The sequence below is a fragment of the Schistocerca nitens genome, chromosome 1 (genome assembly GCF_023898315.1).
Source record: "Schistocerca nitens isolate TAMUIC-IGC-003100 chromosome 1, iqSchNite1.1, whole genome shotgun sequence".
NCBI lineage: Eukaryota > Metazoa > Arthropoda > Insecta > Orthoptera > Acrididae > Schistocerca > Schistocerca nitens.
Genome location: NC_064614.1, coordinates 1101134565 through 1101151987, shown reverse-complemented (window position 1 = coordinate 1101151987; position 17423 = coordinate 1101134565). Strand labels below are relative to the sequence as shown.

At 44.6% G+C, this 17423-nt stretch overlaps 1 protein-coding gene across 1 annotated transcript in view; it reads left to right on the top strand.

The window, feature by feature from the left end:
- LOC126238410 (protein couch potato-like) overlaps positions 1–17423 on the top strand; it is a 185744-nt gene that overhangs the window by 28840 nt on the left and 139481 nt on the right. The window contains exon 4 of the mRNA XM_049947788.1: positions 1957–2098. Within this exon, the coding sequence (XP_049803745.1) occupies positions 1957–2098 (142 nt within the window). The remainder of the gene's footprint in view (positions 1–1956; positions 2099–17423) is intronic.

Genomic DNA, 17423 nt, shown 5'->3' with positions numbered 1-17423 from the left:
GTTCTAAAGTTTTTAATGACAACCTCGAAAAAAAAATCCCGTCGACACAGTACCAAGAGTATGGCACTAGAGGAGCCCCCAAAAAATGCTCAGCGTTTGTCCACTTTTTGTTGATATGAAATTGGCTTTCGGGACGTGTCCATACAGCCATCTCAACGGTGGAAGATACAGCAGTGTATTTCGTAGGCTTTCGCAGCCGTTGTCATTTTGGATAAAATAATATTAGGTCACTGAACCGCTCTGAAGAGGACGGCAGCAACTCAGTTGAAACATAGTCGGTTTGTTTTAGTAATTTACAATGATGTGACCCAATATACAAAATTACTTTATCCAAACACGAGAGTGGATTTCAAAAATGGCTCTGAGCACTATGGGACTTAACATCTGTGGTCATCAGTCCCCTAGAACTTAGAACTACTTGAACCTAACTAACCTAAGGACATGACACACATCCATGCCCGAGGCAGGATTCGAACCTGCGACCGTAGCAGCAGCGCGGTTCCAGACTGTAGCGCCTAGAACCGCTCGGCCACCACGGCCGGCGGATTTCAAAAATTTAGAACATTCTCTAGCGAAAAGCCGCGCCAAGCTACAAAGTCACATTGGTTGAGACGTGTCATATGACATCATGCAGGCGATTTCGTGTCTGTTATGACGGTACGACAACACGACACACAGTCAGTCCTTTTCTTTTCTTTTTTTTTTTTTTGGCACCTAAAACGCCGTGCAATGGTACTGTGTCAGGACGATTTCCGTTTGTTCCAGGAGGACTACAGACGGACAAAAACTTCACTGCATAAGTTTATTTTTCCTAGGATATAATTAAAACCTTTACGAATTCTCCTCGTGGAGTTGATGATGACGATGTTTGGTTTGTGGGGCTTTCAAGAGCGCGGTCATCAGCGCCCGTACAAAGTCCCAGTCTTTACACAGTCCAGTCTAGACACTTTCACGAATTACGATGAAATGATGAGGACAGCACAAACACCCAGTCCCTGGGCAGAGAAAAATGCCCGACGCTGGCGGGAATCGAACCCGGGATCCCTTGATCCAGACCACGAGCTGCGGACCCCTCGAGGAGGCGTGCTCCAATTCTAAATAGTATATATTTATCGTCCTCGGACCTTAACACTGGTCCACCCAGTGGACGCAAAGATTAATTTGTAATGCAAAATATGGTGCAATTCCTCCTTTTTCACGTACACAAGTCTCTGACGGGTGTGAATTTGGCATGAAGAGAGTGGAAAAGCCTAGTGCTGATCGGGAAGTGAAGCCTAAAACTCACACACACACACACACATTTGGAATAAGAAACGTTCTCAAGCAATAATTAGAGCACCTAGTTTCCAGTTTTTTTTTTAATCTATCACCACCCTTAACTTAGTAACCACAACCTAATAACTGATAATTTACGGTTGCACCACACAGGTGTGATCAGAGTCAAGGCAACGAGCACGACTTAAAGCACCTTCACAACACCAGACGGAAACGGCTTGATTAGATTTCGCATATCGTCAACTGGTTGGACACAAGAAAATACATTTTTTGTAAACAGATTTGCACTGCCCTCTAAATCGTTGGCAGCTTTATTTCATATTAAACTCACTTCAAATTTTTCTCTTTACTCATTTCCCTACTGATAAAGAGGACCGCACTCACCTGTAAGTTTCCCCGTAATATAGCTCCTGTTGCTTAAATATTTCATTGTCAAACAAATATTAATAAAATAAACTGCACTGATTGGCTGTTAGAACACGCTATATTACATTACCACCCTGCTAAACACGTACCGAACGTCCTGACACTCATCTCGCTGTACTGTACTTTATCCGCGACCCCGACAACTGGTGAACACTTGGCCGGAGTCCGGAGTCATTAAAAGCACTGCTTCCTGCCAGTAATTTTCTCTCTCTCTCTCTTCTTTTTGTTTCCTTCTCCACACAACTTTGTTTGCAGCAGGGCGTACGGTTCGACCCCGACATGCCCCAAACGATCCGCCTCGAGTTTGCCAAAAGTAACACGAAGGTTAGCAAGCCGAAGCAGCAGGCCGCGACCGCTGCGGGCACCCACCCGACTCTCATGCACCCACTCACAGGACGTAAGTAGCTAGAGCAGCTCATCACATCACATCTCACCTCACCTCACCTCACCACACCACACCAGCCCCGTCCCAACCCACTGACTCACTCGAGCACCAACTCTTCACCGCTAACCGCTCGATTGCCGTCGCCGAACGCACCTCGTCGCCAACTGTCACGCCTGCCACCTGGTGGTCAACTCGTTAACTCGTTGTCGTGACTACTTGTTGATTGGCGACATCCCTGTCACAAGTGGGGCACTTGCTTGATTTTGTGACGAGTCAAAGGAGCAACTGGCAGTGAAGAAGCATCCCTGCATTCCTATAGTGCTATTTTGTGATCAGAGGGAGGATATTTAGAGGTATCAACATTGAGATTTTATGAGACAGACGAGTTCACTTCGACAAGAATGGTCGCCTGAGACTTTGGTGTACTTACCATAAGCGTTTATGTAAACCACGGAAAATCGAAATAAATGTAGCTGGACGAGTGTTTGAAACTCAGCCCTTCTGAATACATCACATTAACAACTGTGCCACCTCACTCTGTAATATGGCAGAAATCACAAAACTGAGAGCCATCTCAATGCAAAATAATGCAGCTGCCATCCTTAAATTTAGAGTTGTACTAGCTGGCGCAGTGACAGAAATATGCTTCCAATCCATACATTCGAGTTGCTTGGGTCAGCAAATACATTTTATCAACAATATTCAGTAAATGTTTCTGTGTATTTGCTAAGCTTTTTAATGCAGATCCTAGCATCATCAGTTCTGAGCCAAACGTACCGCAATGTTTTCTAAATCTAAAGTACCATTGAAAATAAAGGTGGTTGCCTACATTCCTGACAAACCACTTTCAGATGTTCTATGAACGAATCTGAAAGTGCTTGCACAAGCCTTTACTGCAATAACATGGGTAAAGTCTTACGTCACCAATATCTGAGGCTTCCTTCTGTTCACAATGGGCATTAGGTAGCATTAAGTATCAGTTTAAAACCTCACACTAATGTATTAGTTTGTACAAGTTTATTGGAACGCTATTGTCCTTCACTGGATATGATCGTTAGCTTGGTTTGAGCTATGAAAATGAAATGAGCGTTTGGCGTCATTGGCCCGGCCGCCTTGGTGCAGGTCTTTTTACATTCGACGCTGCATTGGGCGACCTGCACACCGGATGGGGATGAAATGATGATGAAGATAACACCCTGTCCCTGAGCGGAGAAAATCCCCGATCCAGCCTGGAATCGAACCTGGGCTCCTGAGGACGGCAGCCTGTCACGCTGACCATTCAGCTATCGGGGCGGGCGGTTTGATCTATGAAATGGTTTCTCCCAACTGATGAGGATGGACCTGTAATGCTAACCAACCCAGAATCAAAGTGGAGCGGTGGCAGAACTAATTAACTGTTAGCAATATCCTAGGACGCACCAGAAGTCTAATCGCGAACTTTTATTTGTATTCTTACAAGAGACGCCACTATATCTACTGCATGGGGTACAAGAACGCAAACCAAAGAGGATGGATGTTAAATTTATTTTGTAATATATAACAGACATCAGCAAGAATGACCATTACCATGAGAAGACACACATCCGTAAATCTGTGTTAAAGAATGGTCGTCGAATTGAAAAAGCTTTTTGAATATCGTACTAGTCTTTTACTTGGAAAGATGTGACATCAAACATATTCCACTCGCCACAGAGAACGTTGTCCGTGGTTTTCATAAGTGACATGAGATGAATGCTCGGATGTTTGCTCCAAGACCAATGATTAGCTCATTTGTCCTTTCTTGTCTGACAACCTATCTCTCTGCGATATTTCAGTGCCTTTGTTACTCCGAATTACGACGCAAAGTTTCGTCGGACATGCATTTATGTCCGAAGAAACAGGCACTGCGGCTACTACTGCCGTTACTCGTATATCCATTATGTACACAGGTACAGAAATACCGTATTTATCCGCCGATACCGGGCAAGCCATGTCCTACCTGTAGGGGAATATACGAAATGGATGCACGAATACAGGTTGCAGACACGTGGTTGACGATATATCGAAGTTGAGGTCTGGCCATGAGCTGTGCTTTGATAGCCAAATGGTAAGAAGACCGCTCGCGATAAACGAGAAATTCCATTATACAGCTGATGGTTCACCATATTCGCAATGCGAATATATTTCATGTACCCCACTCTCTGTCTCTCTCTCTCTCTCTCTCTCTCTCTCTCTCTCTCTCTCTCTCTCTCGTGACCACCCTGAAAAGGAATTGTATACTCACAATTGAAAAACACGTACTTTTAAGTACAAAAAGGGCATTAAAATGCTGCTAGATTACCATCTTCCCTCACGTTACAGTTACAAGGTAAAATGAAGTGTTTCCTCCTTTATCATGACAGATCATTTTGCAATGTGTGAAAGATACGATGAGGTGCGTTGGACGGCGATGCAATCACATCTCACCCCCATTTCATCCAACCCGCATTGTACAGTACCATTGTAGCTTAAGAATACTAGTGTAGCGCTGGGTTTTGTTGTATAGCATTTGTAAAACTAATCAAATTGTAGACACTGCAGCCTTTTGGATTACGTAGTGTATAATCTAATTCCATTTAATTTTAGAATGTCCGTCGTGCTACGGGGAGAAGGTAGGTGTACTCTGTCTATGACAAATGATGCCCAACTATGTGAATATGCCTGTATTGTTCCTTTACAAAAATTTGAACTTCCAGGGAATGATATGTTAGTTTATGTTGGTGTATATGTACAGAGAAGATGTAACCGAATAAGGTGAGTGGTCTATATGTACACGTTAATTAGTTTTCTCGATATAAATAGACTTAAGACTTTTGTAAATTGCAAATTGGTGTGGATTGACAGGTAGACCAACAGCAATCAGCTAAGATAATTGCGCTTCTAATTTCTTCATTTCGCAGGTACCTCCTCGAGTGCTTCGATGACTACGATTTTTGTTATGTAACATTTAATAGAGACACTATGTAAACATGATATGTCCTCGCCATAATTGTGGAGAAAATATTTCACAAAGCCAAAAAACAGAAGTTACTCTTCCTTTCAAAAGGAAAACAATAAGCATTTTTTCATATGTTCAATCTATATCTATATATTCTTTCCTCTACTGATAACAAACCTGTAAAATCGATGTTTCCATTTGTTTGAATGAACTAGACGAATTTTTCTTTTTTTTGGGGGGGGGGGGGGGGCTTTCACAGGCAACATGATCGTACCCTGAGGCAGCGCATAGGCTTTATTTCATCAAAATCAGGTCACGAGAAGAAAAGAGATCGTGATCTATAGTTTCATCGAAATCGGTCGTGTCTGTCTGTCTCTTGGAACACGCTGATCTCCATAACTAAAAGATTAATTTTCGTGGGGCTGTCACAGGTAACTTGAGCATAGCTTGGGGCTCTACATCTTCATTTTATCAAAATCAAATCATGGAAAAATGATATCCCAATTTAAAGTTGTATACATACTAATGTTATAAATGCGAAAATAGTTCTGTTACGTTTTGACGACAAAGCTGCTGAACCGATTTCGAAGAAATTTGGTATGGAGGTAATTTGAACCCTGAAGAAGAACACAGGCTACTTTAGAAAGTAAAACAAAAAAGAAACGACGACCTTTCATAAGATGGAGAGGGGAACGGAATATATTTTCAGACATCAGTAACAGAAACCATGTTAAAAATTATTAAGTATGTTACATAATATACACGTTGTATGATGTATAGCTACTTCAATTGCACTATGCATACATGTGCACTTCTGCCTTTGCCCGCGTGTATTCACTACTCGATAGTGACACAGCCCATGATGCTGCATCATGTAATGAGCGTATCGCATTGGTGGCCGGGAGACCCCTCGCGGGGCGGTTCGGCCGCCGCTCCACAAGTTCTTTAACGCCACTACGGCGACTTGCGAGTGAATGAGGATGGAAGACACACAACACCCAGTCATCTCGAGGCAGAAAAAATCGATGACCCCGCTGGGAATCGAACTCGGGACCCCTCGCGCGGGAAGCGAGAACGCTACCGCGAGACCAACAGCCGCGGACCCTGGATTTCCTGTTAGGACAGCTATGGAGGGGGCAGGGCGGGGTGCACGTCACGAGCTTCGCTTAGTCGAACAGACACATGGGGGCAGCTTTATGTTATTGCAGCGTACAGTAGCTTACGTACTTACCATCACTTATCACAACAAAACTACCCGTATGTGGTTGCAGCTGTGGGTAACAGCTAGTTAATACGTAACTATGTTGGCCATTTCTTAAAAGCTAGAGCGGAGGAAATACATCTTACTTTCAGTAACACATGGTACACAAATTCGCATGCTGAATACGGAACCCATCTCTAAGGCTGTTTGTAAAAGAATCTCTTCAAAGAGTATGAAACATAAATTTATATACAATATTGAGTACAGTGAATATTCTTATCTCCCCAGGGCAAAAATTAGCAATGCAATAAAAAAATGGTTCAAATGGCTCTGAGCACTATGGGACTTAACTTCTGAGGTCATCAGTCCCCTAGAACTTAGAACTACTTAATCCTAACTAACATAAGGACATCACACACATCCATGCCCGAGGCAGGATTCGAAACTGCGACCGTAGCGCTCGCGCTGTTCCAAACTGTAGCGCCTAGAACGGCACGGCCACTCCGGCCGGCCAATGCAATAAAGTTAAAATAGTCATGATTTAGTGTAAGCGTAAAAAAGTTCGTTCAAATATTTGGACTATGAAATGTTGTCCCATTCGAAATTGTGTCGCGCACGGTGCAAGACTGTTGCTGCTGGATGCGGCCGTGTGGCACGAGTGTAGCCACAGTATTTGGGCATTTGTTACAGACGGGTGTGTATTTAACATATCAGAACAAGGCGAGTTAATAGACTATGAAAGTGGGATGATAATCGGTCAAGACACAAGGGTCATGTTACAAGATGTTTATAATTAAAGTTTTGATCATGACTGCGTGGTCAGCGACCGTTTACAAAGTAAAATTAAAGCAAGAAACAGAAGAACCTTGTATTTCACTTTCTTGCTTAGGCCTTGTCTCTTTAATGTAAAGTCTGGCCTTTAGTCCATCTAAAGTTAATCAAAGGAGGTCGATTAAAGTTTTGAGTGTTTTGCATCCTTGTGTGATATTGTGCGTTGATGAATAAAGTTTGTATGTTGAGTGCAACTGACAGCAACCATTTTTGGCCCCTTTCCACAACTTAATCCGCTACCTCAGGCATTTCAGAGATATTTTCATGAAATTTCGATCCCAATTTTTTTCCTTCGAATTCCAAAATTGCCTTCGTAATAAAATAAGAGAAATCGGAGCTCGTAGTGAAAGATTTAATTGTTCGTTTTTGTACCGCGTTTTTTGTGAGTGGAAAGATTAAGAAATAGTCCCCAAACAGGTAAGTGTGAGCAGTAGAGATATCACGTAGATGCAGATGTAAATATGAAGTCTGGATGACCGGAGTGGAATGTGTACCGTGCTCATCTCAAATGCCTGCCCACATTCTCAAGCACTCCTCAGTAGACTCGGTGAAAGAAGGAAACACCTTACGCAACAGAATCAGCACAAGTTGAAACGGTCGGGACTGCATTATGTTCTGAATCTCCCAGTTAGTTACACTTTGGAAATAAAGCAAAAGCTCAGATAGTTTTGTGCCTTAGAAGACTACCCTTTAACTCAGCTGCAAACTACACTACTGGCCATTAAAATTGCTACACCACGAAGATGACGTGCTACAGACGCGAAATTTAATCGACAGGAAGAAGATGCTGTGATATGCAAATCATTAGCTTTTCAGAGCATTCACACAAGGTTGGCGCCGGTGGCGACACCTACAACCTGCTGACATCAGGAAAGTTTCCAACCGATTTCTCATACACAAACAGCAGTTGACCGGCGTTGCCTGGTGACACGTTGTTGTGGTGCCTCGTGTAAGGAGGAGAAATGAGTACCATCACGTTTCCGACTTTGATAAAGGTCGGATTGTAGCCTATCGATATTGCAGTTTATCGTATCGCGACATTGCTGCTCGCATTGTTCGAGATCCAATGACTGCAGAATATGGAATCAGTGGGTTCGGGAGGGTAATACGGAACGCCGTGCTGGATCCCAACGGCCCCGTGTCACTAGCAGTCGAGATGACAGGCATCTTATCCGCATGGCTGTAACGGATCGTGCAGCCACGTCTCGATCCCTGAGTCAACAGACAGCGGCGTTTGCAAGACAACAACCATCTGCACCAACAGTTTGACGACGTTTGCAGCAGCGTGGACTATCAGCTCGGAGACCGTGGCTGCGGTTACCCATGACGCTGCATCACAGACAGGAGCGCCTGCGATGGTGTACTCAACGACGAGCCTGGGTGCACGAATGGCAAAACGTCATTTTTTTTGGATGAATCCAGGTTCTGTTTACAGCATCACGCTGGTCGCATCCGTGTTTGGCGACATCGCAGTGAACGCACATGGGAAGCGTGTATTCGTCATCGCCATACCGGCATATCACCCGGCGTGATGGTATGGGGTGCAATTGGTTACACGTCTCGGCACCTCTTGTACGCATTGACGGCACTTTGAACAGTGGATGTCACATTTCATATGTGTTACGACCCGCGGCTCTACCCTTCATTCGATCCCTGCGAAACCCTACATTTCAGCAGGATAATGCACGACCACATGTTGCAGGTTCTGTACGGGCCTTTCTGGATACAGAAAATGTTCGACTGCTGCCCTGGCCAGCACATTCTCCAGATCTCTCACCAATTGAAAACGTCTGGTCAATGGTGGCCGAGCAACTGGCTCGTCACAATGCGCCAGTCACTACTCCTGATGAACTGTGGTATCGTGCTTCGCTGTATTGGCAGCTGTACCTGTACACGCCATCCAAGCTCTGTTTGAATCAATGCCCAGGCGTATCAAGGCCGTTATTACGGCCAGAGGTAGTTGTTCTAGGTACTGATTTCTCAGGATCTATGCACCCAAATTGCGTGAAAATGTAATCACATGTCAGTTCTAGTATAATATATTTGTCCAATGAATAGCAGTTTATCATCTGCATTTCTTCTTGGTGTAGCAATTTGAATGGCCAGTAGTGTATTTCATACACTGCTTCTTCCGTCGCGAGTATGCGAAAACTTTGGGAAAATTTGCTGCCGATTTCCCGACAGTACTCAGCCCGCAGACTTAGCGCTCACAATTCGAGGTGGCCTCGTTCCATTTTCGCCGAGAAAAAAAAGCTTGCGAATTTGCAAGCTTCTCTCTCTCTCTCTCTCTCTGGTTCTCGTTAATTCACAATCTGCATTTTTTTCCATGCATCCCGGAAAGGCGCAAGTTTATCTCGAAAGTAAATTTAATTTTTCCGCCTGCAGGGCTGTGTCACCGGCACAAAGGAGCGGCGCGAGCAAATAGCGTTAGGCTTAATTATTACTTCTAGGCGAAGGTGAGGAAAAGGGTAAAAAGTTCTTTTGCCGTAGTGGGCGCAGTCAGGGATTCCTTCTTCCCCGCTGGCTCCGAGGCGAAGAGACTGCGTGGATGGCGCTTCCGCCCCGGCAGATGGAGGGTGCAGAACTGTGGGGCGGTCTTCCCCTTCCCCCCCCCCCCCATGCCGCCTTTATCCGGGGGCAGGCGAGCCGACCTCTCGTTTATTACTCGGGCTGTAAAAACTTGGCAACTAATCTCACGGGAGCGCTGGGGTTCAGAGCTGGTGGGGAGTGGGTGGCAGCACCTCGTCTGGACTCACATTGCTCATTAAAAGCCAGAATTACGATTACGCTAAATAATGTGCGGGAAGCGTGTTATGGCAGCGTTAATGAGGCGCTTGTGCGGGCGCAGAATTACTTGGGGGATGCGTCCTTTGTCGAGACCACCGACTGCACGCTGCAGTGTCCCGCCGTTCACCAGCGCTATCGCCTCGCAGCTCACTCCCCTAACCTACCAGTCCGTCACCCTGCGTTTCTTTGAACTCACCTGGAAAATTTATCTCGGTTAGTTGGCGGGTGAATGAAAACACCCGCCAAAAAGCATACTGGATCCGCTGAGAGTAAACACGCCTGAACCTTTCGGCTTAGTAAACCGTGACTAGCGCTCAGCAACCGCGAGGCTATTACGGCATCTTTGACCACTGTCGTTGGACAAGAAGTCAATAAATATGAAAACATTTTTTCGTCAATCTTCTGACAAGTTTGATGCGGCCACAGTTGCTCTGTTGTGTCAAATCTCTTCATCTCACAAGGGACACCTGTGACCGCGAACACTCGGAACCGCACTAAACCATGCTTACATCAGTTTCGATCATTAAAAAAGCAGTGGTTGCATTCTACCACAAGTGACGTTTTAATAGAGGAAAACAAAGTAACAAGATATGTGTACCACTGTAGGGAAATTATACGTAATTCAATTATGTCAGTGTACCATTACATTCTCAATCAACAATGCCAAATACAACAGCACAAAATACACATATCCTACACACCTGATAGTGCTTATATTAGCCCTCGTAGTGCAGATGCGGGATTTCGATGAAGTGGTTAAAGCAAACTGGAACAGACAATGTGCTCACCTCAGTAAAGACACGTTTCTACATTTAAAATCTCTTTCGCATTCAAGCAGTCCATTATGAAAATCCACACTAATTACGTTTACTGATGATCATATTGGTATATCAATGTCATATCCTGCCTTTCGCCAAACATATTGCAACACAGGCGTATACTTCTGTGCAGAATATTGATTGCAAATTACGTAGTGAAGTTTGATGATGAAATAACGATCATGTCTCTTTTCACTTGTAGTTTGGCACATTGTATTCTTATAAAGTCAGCAATCCTTCTGCTATATAGCTTATATTTCCTAAATAAATAAACATCAATGCGTTGGCAACATTTTTTTTTCTTTTCGGTGGCAATATCGTCAGCATAAATTGGAAATTTGTGGTAAGATCCTGTGATCCCAAACTGCTGAGGTCATCGGTCCCTAACCTTACACACTACTTAACCTAACTTATGCTATGGACAACACACACACCCATGCCCGAGGGAGGACTCGAACTTCCGACGGTCTTCAGCGTAACATCTTTGGAGAACGTGCATCTAGAAGGGTACGATCTGCATGACCTGACCAGGAATCACCAATAGGCTACTTTCACTTGTCACATGTTCGCCAAGGACTTAAGTTATAAAATGTTTCATGTGTTCTTTAATTATTTTTGCATTTTGCTTGCTTCCACATGAATGTTTTGTGGTAGGCTGTTTCAAGTTTCTGGAAACATTTGGGCCAAAAGTGTCTTGTACCTCTTGAAAACAGATGTAAAAATTGTTTGCTAGTCTGACTATCATTAACAAAGTCACATCAATTGTGTAGCAGTGGGTAGAGCTATGTGCAGACTGAGATACACTAGCTATAGTTTTCTCTCCTCTGTGAGACTGTATTAATGATGAAGACAGTTCATACTGGAACTGACTCTTGGTCACTGTTCCGAAGACTTCCTTTCTCCACATCCCGCTATGTCATAAACAGGCTCACTTTCTCCACAGACTGCTGTGCCTTCGGACTATACTATTACCGTCTTCCGTGCCCATAGGTGTGACAAGCGCAGCAATATGCCCGGATGAAATGCCATATTCAGCGTGAAGATTGTCGATAAAAGAAATCGAAGCTTTGGATTGTCCAGAACAACCATTTTTGGCACTTCTAGTGACCACATTTGCAGCCAAAAGGAAAGTTTAGATCCATACGATCTTGCTCAGTAAAATTAATAATATTACATGCTCTTTTGTAGTCTGTAGTTGCGACAGTACGTTTCTTTTGAAACGAGCTCCTGCTTGCCTTTTGCTACACACATAATTTTGAATTAATCTGCAATTTTATTTACTTTTAATGCTCTTATAGTGCCACATTATTTTGCTAAAGTATCCAAAGCCACGATTGTAATATTCATCATAAAAGTTGGCTAGTACACTGTCATCAATATCTTCTAAAGACTTATCTTCGAAAAGACTGGGTGGAGATAGTTCGTACTCACTTTGACTGGACTGTTCCTGTTGTTCTGAAGATGACCGTTGTGTGCTACTAGAACAACGATCTTCAGATACACGCTCTTCCTGTTCTTCAAAATCAGTATATCTATCCAGCGTAAAGTCATCCATTTCTCTGTCATCCCTATTATATCTCTGAATTATTATATTATACATATATCCCTGAACTCTCTATCCTCGACCCCGATTTCATTTCGATATTCAAAACGTCGCAGCTTTGTCCCTAATATTTGGACCACACTGGTAGGATTAATTCTCTTCATGATATCACTGTACACAAAAGCACGCATGCGAACACTCCAAGAGACATTAGCACTGCAGCTATACCATTCACGCAGCTCGAGCACTTGATAGTGCAGCTACAACATGCCGCCGTCTGATGATGTAAGCAGACAAATCCAGAGTTTTGCATGGAAATCACGCAAATCACTTGTTTTTTTGATGTAATGTTAGTCTAAGTATGATTTCGTGCGGTTCCGAGCGTTCGAGGTCAAAGCCTTTATCAGGGTAAGACTTTCACTCAACGTCCTCAATTGTTTGTTGAATACATTTTGTATTCTTCTTTCCGCTACAGTTTTCAAACTCTCTGACACTGTCTGGTGACACAGAATATATCTCCTGTCAAATTCAGACGTTTCGTGGTGCTACTCAACCTGTAATATATTCCCGGATTTCCATATTCTTGCCAGAGCACGTCAAAAAACCCTGATAATAATTTGAACTTTCTCAAAGTCGAAAAGAAGGCGGTACGTTGCACATGTACGTCCTCTGGACATGTTATATTGCGATCTCCATCTTGTATGCTGTAGGAACAATACACTTACCCAATAGCCACCATGTACTCGCACCACTTTTCATCTGTACAATTTTTTTTTCCTATATTGAAGACACTGGAAACAATCTCATAGGAGAGTGAAAGCTCAATGAACCTACGCCACAGACGCAGTAATAATGGAGTATCAATTCCGGCACCAGGGTCTAAAAGGCATACGTAAGATGGATCATGGAATATCAACAAGACTTAGTTAAGTGCTTCGTTGACTACACCACTTCTACTGCTTGTATTCGCTCCTTGGCCAGCAAGGTCCCTGGATGTCTCCCTAATGGAGAACGTTTGGATCATTACGGCCAAGGCCCTTCAACCATACCAGTATTTCGAAGATCTAACTCGCCAACTGGCCTGAATCTGGCATGATTTCCCTCAGGGAGACATCCAATAACTCTACAAATTAACACCAAGTCTAACAACTGCTTGAATAACGGCCAGAGATGGACCAACACGTTATCGAATTGCTCATATCGTGAGGCTCTTTCTCTTGAATGTTGTTGTGGTCCTGTCCAGAGATTGGTTTGATGCAGCTCTCCATGCTACTCTATCCTATGCAAGCTTCTTCATATCCCAGTACCTACTCCATCCTACATCCTTCTGAATGTATTCATCTCTTGATCTCCCTCTACGATTTTTACCCTCCATGCTGCCCTCCAGTACTAGATTGGTGATCCCTTGATGCCTCAGAACATGTCCTACCAACCGATCCCTTATTCTAGTCAAGTTGAGCCACAAATTTCTCTTCTCCCCAATTCTATTCATTAGTTACATGATCTACCCATCTAATCTTCAGTGTTCTTCTGAAGCACCACATTTCGGAAGCTATTCTCTTCTTGTCTAAACTATTTATCGTCCACGGTTTACTTTCATAAATGGCTACACTCCATACAAATACTTTCAGACACAACTTCGTGACACTCAAATCTATACTCGATGCTAGCAAATTTCGCCATCACCAGTCTGCATTTTATATCCTCTCTACTTCGACCATTATCAGCTAGTTTGCTCCCCAAATACCAAAACACAATTACTACTTTAACTGTATCATTTCCTAATCTAATTCCCTCAGCATCCCCTGACTTAATTCGACTACATTCCATGATCCTCGGTTTGCTTTTGTTGATGTTCATCTTATATCTACCTTTCAAGACACTGTCCATTCCGTTCAGCTGCTCTTCCAGTTCCTTTGCTGTCTCTGACAGAATTACAATGTCATCGGCGAACCTCAAAGTTTTTATTTTCTCTCCATGGATTTTAATACCTACACCGAATTTTTGTTTTGTTTCCTTTACTACTTGCCAAATATACAGATTGAATAACATCGGTGATAGGCTACAACCCTGTCTCACTCCCTTCCCAACCACTGCTTCCCTTTCATGCCCCTCGGCCGGCTGGTGTGGCCGAGCGGTTCTAGGCGCTTCCGTCTTGAACCGCGCGACCGCTACGGTCGCAAGTTCGAATCCTGCATCGGGCATCGATGTGTGTGATGTCCTTAGGTTATTTAGGTTTAAGTAGTTCTAAGTTAAAGGAGACTGATGACCTCAGTTGTTAAGTCCCATAGTGCTCAGAGCCACTTGAACCATGCCCCTCGACTCTTATAACTGCCATCTGGTTTCTGTACAAATTGTAAATAGCTTTTGCTCCCTATATTTTACCCCTGCCACCTTCAGAATTTAAAAGAGAATTCCAGTCAACATTGTCAAAATCGTTCTCTAAGTCTACTAATGCTAGAAACGTAGGTTTCCCTTTCCTTAATCTATTTTCTAAGATAAGTCGTAGGGTCAGTATTGCCTCACGTGTTCAAACACGTCTACGGAATCCAAACTGATCTTCCCCGAGTTCGGCTTCTACGACTTTCTCCATTCGTCTGTAAAGAATTCGCATTAGTATTTTGCAGCCGTGACTTATTAAACTGATAGTTCAGTAATTTTCACATCTGTCAACACCTGCTTTCCTTGGGATTTGAATTATTATATTCTTCCTGAAGTCTGAGGGTATTTCACCTGTCTCATGCCGGCCGGTGTTGCCGAGCGGTTCTAGGCGCTATAGTCTGGAACCGCGCGACCGCTACGGTTACAGGTTCGTTTCCTGCCTCGGGCATGGATGTGTGTGATGCCCTTAGTTAGGTTTAAATAGTTCTAGGGAACTGATGGCCTCAGTTGTTAAGTCCCATAGTGCTCAGAGCCATTTGTACGATTTGAACATGTCTCATACATCTCGCTCACCAGATGGTAGAGTTTCGTCAGGGCTATCAGTGGTTCTAATGGAACGTTGTTTGCTCCCGGGGCCTTGCTTCGACTTACTTCAATGCTGTGTCAAACTCTCACGCTGTATCGTATCTCCCATTTCATCTGCATCTACATCCTCTTCGATTTACGTAATATTGTCCTCAAGTACATCTATAGACCCTCTATATACTCCTTCCATCTTTCTGGCTCAAATGGCTCTGAGCACTATGGGACGTAACTTCTGAGGTCATCAGTCCCCTAGAACTTAAACTAACCTAAGGACATCACACACATCCATGCCCGAGGCAGGATTAGAACCTGCGACCGTAGCGGTCGCGCGGTTCCAGACTGTAGCGCCTAGAACCGCTCGGCCACCCCGGCCGGCCCATCTCTCTGCTTTCCCTTCTTCGCTTAGAACTGGTTTTCCATCTGAGCTCTTTATATTCATACAAGTGGTTTTCTCTTGAATAAAGCACCCAATTTTTCCGAAATTGTAGTGATTTGTTTGCCTGTACAAGTACATCGTATCTACTGATTTGCGTCCCATTCGGACAATTTTTCTTTCTTTCTTCATTCCTTCCTTTCTTTCCTTTTTTCCTTAGAGTGTACAGGAGGATACTATAGCGGTAACAGCTCGTCTGCTGCATTTCCACATCGCCCCAGTCGCTCAACCGCGCGCCCCAAGACAGCTCCCGTAGCTCCTCGTGCGGCCCTGGAGAGTCGCCTGCCAGTATGAACGGAGACGGTGGCGGGCGGGTCTCGCCAGCCGCCAGCGAGGCGATCGTTATTGGCTGACGGCGATCGGTGACGTCAGTAAGCCCCTTAGGCAAGTGCCGGATCAGGCAGCAGCCAGGTGGCGGCGGCAGAATTCCTCCCGCGAGGCCGGCCGCCTGCCTCTCCCGAAGCCGCTGCCCCCTACCAACCCTTCCCCGCTTCTCTCCTCTCTGTCTTCAAGCACCCATCCCTGTTTCTGTTGTCATTACGTCCCGTTAATATGTTGCTCTCGTCTCACGTGTAATTAAGAGCTGCGCCAACAACAGTCGAGCAACATCTAACAAGGGGAGGCCACGACGTTTGGAAAGCCGATTTACTGTAAACTTCGTACACTCGTAGTACTCCACGAGGACAACAAAATGTGTAAGCAGTAGCGCGTACTTCTCTAGCGTTACTGAGAAAATCGCGAGATGGTTTCGGTCGTCTAATATATCTCTGTGCGTGGCCATTTTAACCATGAAGCGGCTGCAGCCGAGTGATGACGGCACGGTAGCTCAGCGTGTTGTTCGGTCAGAGAGTTACGTACCCTCTGTAATAAAAAAACTGAGTTAATCGATCAACAACGAACTTGATCGGATGTCTTACGACGTCCGCCCCGAGCAGGTACAACGAACAAAAGCGAACAAAAATGAGATTTAAAAAAAGCGTGTTCGGCCAGAGCGTTAGCTTCCCTTTCTAATAAAAAAAACTGAACGAACGGATGAACGAAGAAACTGAACGGGTGTCATCGGACCTCCGCCCTGAACAAATTCAGCGAACAATATACACTCCTGGAAATTGAAATAAGAACACCGTGAATTCATTGTCCCAGGAAGGGGAAACTTTATTGACACATTCCTGGGGTCAGATACATCACATGATCACACTGACAGAACCACAGGCACATAGACACAGGCAACAGAGCATGCACAATGTCGGCACTAGTACAGTGTATATCCACCTTTCGCAGCAATGCAGGCTGCTATTCTCCAATGGAGACGATCGTAGAGATGCTGGATGTAGTCCTGTGGAACGGCTTGCCATGCCATTTCCACCTGGCGCCTCAGTTGGACCAGCGTTCGTGCTGGACGTGCAGACCGCGTGAGACGACGCTTCATCCAGTCCCAAACATGCTCAATGGGGGACAGATCCGGGGATCTTGCTGGCCAGGGTAGTTGACTTACACCTTCTAGAGCACGTTGGGTGGCACGGGATACATGCGGACGTGCATTGTCCTGTTGGAGCAGCAAGTTCCCTTGCCGGTCTAGGAATGGTAGAACGACGGGTTCGATGACGGTTGGGATGTACCGTGCACTATTCAGTGTCCCCTCGACGATCACCAGTGGTGTACGGCCAGTGTAGGAGATCGTTCCCCACACCATGATGCCGGGTGTTAGCCCTGTGTGCCTCGGTCGTATGCAGTCCTGATTGTGGCGCTCACCTGCACGGCGCCAAACACGCATACGACCATCATTGGCACCAAGGCAGAA